The sequence below is a fragment of the Myotis brandtii genome, unplaced genomic scaffold, assembly GCF_000412655.1.
Source record: "Myotis brandtii unplaced genomic scaffold, ASM41265v1 scaffold458, whole genome shotgun sequence".
Classification (NCBI taxonomy): domain Eukaryota; kingdom Metazoa; phylum Chordata; class Mammalia; order Chiroptera; family Vespertilionidae; genus Myotis; species Myotis brandtii.
In genome coordinates this window covers 147,860-156,619 of record NW_005367516.1, presented here as the reverse complement: position 1 = coordinate 156,619, position 8,760 = coordinate 147,860, and the positions used below count along the sequence as shown (strand labels likewise).

Genomic DNA, 8,760 nt, shown 5'->3' with positions numbered 1-8,760 from the left:
CAGGTGGGGACCAAGGGCGGGTGCGGGTGCAGGGCAGGTGCGGACCAAGTGTGGGTGCGGACCAAGGGCAGGTGCGGACCAAGGGTGGGTGCGGGCGCAGGGCAGGTGTGGGCCAAGGGCAGGTGCCGACCAAGGGCAGGTGCGGACCAAGGGTAGGTGCGGGCGGCCTACCCTGGACCCGGAGAAACTGGCTCATGGAAACAGGACGCATCTCCGTAAGATGCTCCTCTGCTCGCTAGGTCATTCCGCGTGTTCTTGAAATGCACAAGGAGAATACCCACTTGTGGGAAACTGGAAAGGCGTGTATTTGTTTACTAACATTTAGAATTCCGTTAAAATATAACATGGAGTTACTGTATTTTTAAAAGGGTCCGGTTGACAAAACCAGTAGCATGTGGACTCTGTTTTGTGTCTGGGGGTGTGTGTGGGAATACTATGTTTTAGTGTTTCTATACAAAAAGCGATTACATTTTTCAACCTCTGAGTTTAAGCAGTGGTTTGCAGAGGAAGTAATTGACAGTCGTGTTTCCAGCCTACAGATATGGCTTCATGAGCTACACAGTTAAAAAAATGTGTTTTTTTTTTCTTAAATATACGCATTTTTATTGAAATTTAGCGCGGTGAAATTGGTGGAGTAAATTTTAGACAGCGACACGTTGTTGACTGGGGGCATCTAGTGGAAAAATGTAGTATTTCAGCCTGATTGTGTACAAGGTAAATGGCTAAGCAAAAACCAGAGGAAGTTGCCACATTCAGGAATGTTTACTTCTGACCGTCAGAGAAACCTCAAGTATGGCTAAAGGTTCTGAATACGAGAAAAGTTTTGGCGATTTAGGACATAACAAATGCGGGAAGGAGGTGGTACGTGAGGCTGGGAATATTCCAGTTGTGAAACTATTTCTTACATGACCACATCCTGACACCCCTGAACCTGTCTCTTCAATATTTTAAAAACAGCTCACTTTCCCTCCTTTTCTTGTGCACTCGACGCTTTCCTTTTTCAATGAAAGCCACTGGGGAAAAAGCTTTACATTATATTCTATGTTGATCATAAATTAATAAGTAGCCACTGACCTTTCTTTTATTTAAAAAGTTATATTTTAAAAATTGTTAAAGATCTAAATTTTCATGTTTGCAATTTGGGATTAAAGGCGTACGGTAAAATTACATCATCAGCCTCATCACATGTAAGTAACATATTTTTCAAAGAAACATATTTAATTTTTACTGTGTTTAACAGAAGAAAACTGAAGTGAAGCCAAAGAAAATGTTGAACTTCAGAAAAGTGTTCTTAAAAGCAGATACTAAGCCCCCCAATTTCTATTAAAATTTAAAAAGAATGAACTAAACTTTAAGAGATTGAAATTATTAAACTAATTTTCAATATGTTTCTTTCCCATTAGAAATATGTAGTTACTGTTGACTTAATAAAACATAATTTAATAACTTACATTTATTTTTAGGGTGACTTTCCAAGAAAAATTAATAGAGACACTGATCTGTGAGAAAATCATTTTATAAACATAATAGCAAAATGTCGGCATCTTAAAAAACTCTCAAAGATCAACTGTGTATTTAGATATCAGGTGGTCCGCTCCTCCTCTCTGAATTGCTAAGCAACTGGAGATTTGGCTTTGTTTAAGGAAACAATAGTATTTCTTACATATGTTCGAATGTGCCCTAAGAACAGAAGTAGAGAACTTTTTCTATTATGTAATCTCTGAGCAGTGCTCAGTGGTTTTTCTGTCCTTCATTTTGCCTTTTGGTATCTTGTGAATCAATGTTTATTTAGTAAGGAAATTCCCATTTTTCCTGAGAGTTCAGTTCATCTGTAGCTTCTGGAAGGCATAGAAAAAATTTTTTATTTTGTCTACTTACTAAGCAAGGTAGAAAAAAAATGTTCAAACATGACTTTTTTTAAGAAGGATATGTTTCTTTTTTTATTTTAGAGATGGAGAGAGAGAAACTGCCTCCGACGTGTACCCCGACTGGGGATTGAACCTGAAACCTGGGTATGTGCCCCGACCAGAAATCAAAACCATGACCCTTTGGTGTATGGGATGACTCTCCAACCAACTGAGACACACCGGCCAAGGCCATTCTTTTTTATTAAGTGCTATAGATACCAGAGAATTTTTTACCTTAGAAACTACATTCAGTATATTCAATTATCTAGTCAATCAACAAACATCGATTGAGCGCCTGCTATGTATGAGGCAATATAATGGGCTCTGGGACACAGCAGTGCATGAAAGTCCTTTCATTCTATTGGGGAGACAGATGAACAAGTCAGTATGTAGGATGGCAGGGGCTGTAAATCTCACGCAGGAAAACCAAGTAGGGGAGTTGCCCAGTTTTCACTGTGGTGAGAGAAGGCTTCACTGATGGAGTTGTTGGTTCGGTAGAAACTTGAAGGAGAAAGGGGGGAACGAAGCATGAGGCTGCCCCGGGGAAGAATGTCCCCGCGCAGGAAGCGGTGGAAGCCCTGAGCCGGGAGCGCTGAGCTGATCATGTAAGTTCAAGGAGGCCAGTGTGGCTGGAGCTGGGCCCGCCAGGAGCTGCACAGGTCACATGGCGGGCATTTCTGTAGCCGGTTGTAAGGACCTGGGGTTCGCTCTGAGAAGAGCAGCCTGGGGAGGGTTTGGCTAGAGGAGTGCCGTGATGGATGTGGGGTCTAGAGGAGGCTCTGGCCACGGCGGTGAGAACAGACTGTCGGGCAGATGTGGAAGCAGGAGATCATCGCCGAGGGTGGCAGGGCGGGGGGGAGATCGGCTGGTCCGCATGTGTGTTAAGGGTGAGCTGGCCTTGCTGGTGGATACGCTGGTGGGTGAGATGTGGGTGTGAGAGGGAGGCTCCAAGAGGACCAGGTTACCAGAATGTCCTGAGGAGACAGCTGGCATGTGGGTTGGAAGCCCACAGCGGGGTAAGCTTGGGGTTGACAGTCAGGAGTTCAGTTTTGAATATGTTGTGTTTCTTGTTCACGTAACACTGAGAGATTTCCCAGTGAATAGTTGTCTACTTAGGAAACAAGAGGTGGAAAATTTTCATATAGTCAGTATAGTATATGGAACCAGACATTTTAGCATTCCATTTTCTATCTTTGTTCTTCATTATTTCATTTGCCAAAATCTTTTCTATTCAGGAAAACTGAGTTCTTTGAAGCTCAGAGTGGACTTTCTGCTAGCTTTGCCAACCCTGCTGCCTCACTAGTTGTTCAGCATGTTACGTGATGGATGTGGGGTCTAGAGGAGGCTCTGGCCACGGCAGTGAGAATAGACTGTCGGGCAGATGTGGAAGCAGGAGATCAGCGCCGAGGGTGGCAGGGCGCTGGGGGGAGATGGGTGCGGCTGGTCCGCATGTGTGTTAAGGGTGAGCTGGCCTTGCTGGTGGATACGCTGGTGGGTGAGATGTGGGTGTGAGAGGGAGGCTCCAAGAGGACCAGGTTACCAGAATGTCCTGAGGAGACAGCTGGCATGTGGGTTGGAAGCCCACAGCGGGGTAAGCTTGGGGTTGACAGTCAGGAGTTCAGTTTTGAATATGTTGTGTTTCTTGTTCACGTAACACTGAGAGATTTCCCAGTGAATAGTTGTCTACTTAGGAAACAAGAGGTGGAAAATTTTCATATAGTCAGTATATGGAACCAGACATTTTAGCATTCCATTTTCTATCTTTGTTCTTCATTATTTAATTTGCCAAAATCTTTTCTATCCAGGAAAACTCAGTTCTTTGAAGCTCAGAGTGGATTTTCTGCTAGCTTTGCCAACCCTGCTGCCACACTAGTTGTTCAGCATGTTACTAATCACCTGAAAATCCACTGGGACAAGTAATTTTGGGAAGTTCTTTCTTGGTAGAATCCTGAAATTGTAGAATTTTAGGACCTATAGGATGTTACAGAGAAGCTGATCCATTTATCTGACATTTTACAAAGAAGAAAAGAGTGTATAGAATGGCTGAAAAAGTAAGCATTTAAAAAAATGTATTTGCATTTTGACATTTCAGGTGACGTCACAACTCAGGTAGCTCTTCAGCCTGCGCTGAAGTTCAACGGAGGAGGCCATATCAATCATAGCATTTTCTGGACAAACCTGAGCCCTAATGGTGGCGGAGAACCCAAAGGTTGGTATATATTGGTACTAGCTTAGCTACATTTTGTGCATGATAGGAATGACTATTTTTTTTTTAATGCTACCCTAGTTTTCTCTGAGGTATCATAATGGCATATTTTTCATAGCAAGATGTGCAATCAAGTTGTAGTAACTTTCAGAGGGACACATGGAAGAATGGAGAGTGCATTCAGGGAGTTGTGTCCTCAGATCATATATACATGCACGCAATGTCACATGTGGTGTCGACTTTTGGTTGAAATGTATTGATTGCGCTGTTCGTTAGGGAAAGACTGAGAAATGGTTTTTAGAAAGACAAGCTTCACTCACTAGCTCTCGGACCTGGGCTGAGAGACTTAACCGTTCTGAACCTTACTTTCTTCCTCAGTATGATACGGGGACAATAATAGGACTGTTTTGAGGATTAAATGAGTTATTATATGTAAAGAACTTAGAATAGTGCTTTTTGCTATTATTTTACTATTCTTCCTAAGTGAGGAGAAGTCATTTGTCCCCGAAAACCTAGGTAATGAAGGAGGACAGAGCTGATGGCTGGGCCACTCCCCTTGTTCACTGGAAGGTGTGGGGCATGAACATAGCTCCCTCCCTCATTTCTAGGCTTCTGGGATGTACCTTAAATTTGTGTGTGTGTGTGTGTGTGTGTGTGTGTTTTAATTGTGTTCTAGAAGACATCTTAGGCACTTGAAATAAGCAATTTTATTAGGAAGCATTAATGAATGAGAAGCTGGACAATTTATTTTTTGTGACTTAGGTCTTCAGACTATGACTTAATAGTGTTGAGTTTTTGTGAGTTACCAGAGTATCAGATACAACTCTATTCAATCAACAGGTGTTGGTACTGCCACTTTGTGTTGTCTGTGTCACTTTATTCCTCATTCGTGCTTATGACAGATGATTCCTTTTAACAGAGAGGTGAAGTTTTTGGCCTAGTTGATTTGGTTGATGTGCTCAGTCTAGAATTATATTCTGTATTGCTACAGAATAAAAGGGCTATAGCTCTTCAAGCGTATCCTTAGTTCAGTAACAGAAGGGAGAAAATAACTCTTTCTAAAATGATATCATTGAGATAGGAAAGATCTAAGCTGCCTTGGGGAAGAAACATAACAGCCATAACATTTTAGTCCCAAATTAAGACAGAATAAGTAGGGTAGAGGTCAAAGTAAAATTTTCTGCTGAGTGGACAAAAAGAAGGCTAATGGAAACTGTTCTTTCTTTCCTGATGGCAATAGCACCGTGAAGGGAGAAATCCCTCTGCAATGCTTCAGTGGCAAACACGTGAATTAACATTGTGAGACCTGGGACGTTGCCCCAGGGCCGAGAATGCCGTGTTGTGGAGGCTCATGGGGCTTTGTTGTGTCTTCTACCTGGTGTTGTCTAGTTGTATCTTGGGCCAAATGACAAGAATATTTTCATATATGTAACAAAATATTGTAGTTATTGCCATCTGTTCATTTGTGAGTGTTCTTTGGATTTTTTTTAAATAGGGGAACTGCTGGAAGCCATCAAACGTGACTTTGGTTCCTTCGCCACGTTTAAGGAGAAGTTGACCACTGTGTCTGCTGGCGTTCAAGGCTCAGGTTGGGGTTGGCTTGGTTTCAATAAGGAACAAGGACGCTTACAGATTGCTGCTTGTTCTAACCAGGATCCCCTTCAAGGAACAACAGGTTAGATTGGAAAATTGTTACCCATCCATTCAGGGGAGATGGTTCAAATACAGAAAACTAGCAGGGCTCATGCCTATCATAAGTCTGTAGACTTATTTGAGCAAATCTTAACTGATGATACCCAGAGTCTAAGCAAAAGTGCTTTAAAAGTTCTTGATGTTTTGAAATCTTAAGTCTTATAAAAAATAAGCACACGTGCCTGGTCGGGTGTGGCTCAGTGGTTGAGTGTTGACCTATAAACCAGGAGGTCACAGTTTAACTCCCTGTCAGGGCATGTGCCCGGGTTGTGGGCTCTGTCCCCAGTAGGGGGCGTGTAGCAGCCAATCGATGAGTCTCATCATTGATGTTTCTGCCTCTCTCTCTCTCTCCCTCCCTCTCTGAAATCAATAAAAATATCTATATATATAAAAGTCTAAGCGACCGTCTGACCGGTAGCTATGATCTGCAATGACCACCAGGGGGCAGAGCTCCGACTCGTAGCTATGACGTGCCCTGGCCACCAGGGGCAGATGCTCAACGCAGGAGTTGCCAAGCTGCAGTGACTTGGCAGCTACGGTTCTCGGGTGACACACCCAGAACCAGAGAGGAGGGAGCCCGATTCCAGGGTGCATCACCCAAGAACTGCCCTCTTGCAATCTGGGACCCCTTGGGGGATGTCGGAGAGCTAATTTCGGCCTGATCCCCTCACTGGGCCTCTAGTATATGAATAAAAAGCACATGTAATTTAATAGATACATTAACAAAAAATGTCTTAAACATAAACTGCTTCATTTGATAGTTCATATCAACTTACATAATTATATGCACTAAAATTAGATAAACAACAAGAACGAGGAAAAGATGTCTGATTTCAGACCTTGGACCACTCTTTACTGAGCGCTTGTGGTCAGACTGGGAGGAGCGCGCCGATTTCCAGACGGCTGCCTCTCCAGGGGTTTTGGTATAGGACAATATTTGGCTTGGAGGCGCCAGGCTGGGCTCACCCAGTCCTTTTTCATGTGGAGCCAGATTGCATTAGAAGCCCTTTCGGAGAAAGAATCCCACGCCGTCCAGCAGTTAGCTGGAGCTGTGACCTCTGATGTAAAGAAGCCAAAGCTGCCTTTATGACCTGTGCACACATCCGAAGACGTTGCGTGACGCTTCCCTGGACATGCTCAGATTTTCCTGAACCTATACCGCTCTTCTGGGAAAGTGAGATGCTACAGAATTTGTAAAAGCAGCAGCAGATCTGTGAGCGTGGCATGCTTAGGGAGTCAGGCCTACCGCCGAAGGGACCACCTGGAGAGGCTTGACTTCCAGGTGGATCCTGGCCGCACCTCCTGTGTCTCTCTAGTTTTCCTTGTTAACTTGTTCTATCAGCGCCTCATAAACGCTTTTATTCTCCAAGCCTAACAGCCTTGGGGGCAGGGCAGGTTTCTCATCACCTCCCTGAGTACTCAGGACCTTTGGAGGGTCCTCAGTCACCCCACAAACAACATCCTCTTACTGAGATCCCCAGTAAGGACGCCTAAGAACTGGCTCTTGTATGTGTTGGCATTTTAAGAACAGCTATTAAAATACTGTAGTTAATTTATTTTTCTCAGCTATTTTAATTATTTCTAATACTAATCACATTTTCCTTCCAAAGAGTAAAGTTGAAAATCTCTTTATAGGGGTATCTATTCTTATCACATTTTCGGTTTATATAAGAAACTGCAAAATGGGTGAGAATGTTGTAAAGGGTCATTGTGGATGCATAGGATAAAGGTTACATTGAGAAGATGCAGTGTTTAAATTGAAATTGAACGTTTTTGTTTTTTCTCCTTCTTTCCAATAGGTCTTATTCCACTGCTGGGGATTGACGTGTGGGAGCATGCGTATTACCTCCAGTATAAAAACGTCAGGCCTGACTACCTGAAAGCTATTTGGAATATAATCAACTGGCAGAATGTCACTGAGAGATACATGGCTTGCAAAAAGTAAACCGTCAGCTTTACCTCGAGTACATAAAGCTCTTTGTGGCTGCTTTTGTGGTAGTGCAGAGTACCTCCGTGTACCTGTAAGCTGCTCTGTCGTTTCTGAATGTAGCTTATTCAAGTATTTGATAAACACAATTTAGTGCTATGACTCACTTCTTGTTACAAAGTTTTGTTATTAGGCATCCATTTGAAGATATTAAATGCTTTGTATGATTTAGTCTTTTGAATGAACATTTTCTTCAGAGAGCTAAAATACCCAGGAGGTTATAAATGTCATCATAAAGCCATCCAAAGAATCACATCCCTCCACTATGGGGCCCCCTGTGGAAGCCTTTCTGATCTGTTCTGCACTTATAGAAAATCTAGACTTTTGCCTGAGTTGTTTAATAATAAAATATTACATTTTTTCCCAAGGGAAATATTTAGTTTTCTATTGACAATTGCTTGTTTTGTAAGTAATCCTGTGTCTAATATTACTTCTGGTAGATATCACCCAATGGTCTTTAATTATTTTTGACCACAAGTTGCACAAAGTTAACACCATTTTGTCATTAAAAATTAAGATAATGTGATTGCTAATTGAGCATTGCTTTATTGTGAGAAGGAACTAGCTGTGCATCTGAGTTTTTCTATAGGGGAAAATAAAAGGCTTGTGTGTGAAATGTTGTCGAAGGAACTAGCTGTGCATCTGAGTTTTTCTATAGGGGCAAATAAAAGGCTCAGACATAGAAATGTGTATTGTCTCAGTGCCCAAAAGGGGTGACTTCAGGCCCGGTGCTGTCTTCCCAGAACGAGTGGCAAAGACGCTCAGGGCGTGCCTCCTGCAGGAACATTTGTGCTCAAAGACTTGTTTTTGAGTCATTGCATCCATTTTGATGTTTTTCTTCTCTTTTGGATAATGTACAGTCACTGTAGAAGCTTTATATTGCTGAGTGTTTTCAATGAAGGGGAAACTGCACATCAGATAGCAACACAGCATATCAGATCGTGTTCTGTTTGGTGTGGCAGAAGGAG

At 42.6% G+C, this 8,760-nt stretch overlaps 1 protein-coding gene across 1 annotated transcript; it reads left to right on the top strand.

Annotated features, from left to right (window-relative positions):
- The first annotated feature begins 3,959 nt into the window (after nt 1–3,959).
- On the top strand, nt 3,960–8,318 carry SOD2 (superoxide dismutase 2, mitochondrial). Its single transcript, XM_005875296.2, has 3 exons — nt 3,960–4,116; nt 5,609–5,788; nt 7,605–8,318. The coding sequence occupies exons 1-3, from the start codon at nt 3,975–3,977 to the stop codon at nt 7,748–7,750; spliced, it is 468 nt and encodes a 155-aa protein (XP_005875358.1). The 5' UTR covers nt 3,960–3,974; the 3' UTR covers nt 7,751–8,318.
- Nucleotides 8,319–8,760: the final 442 nt, after the last annotated feature.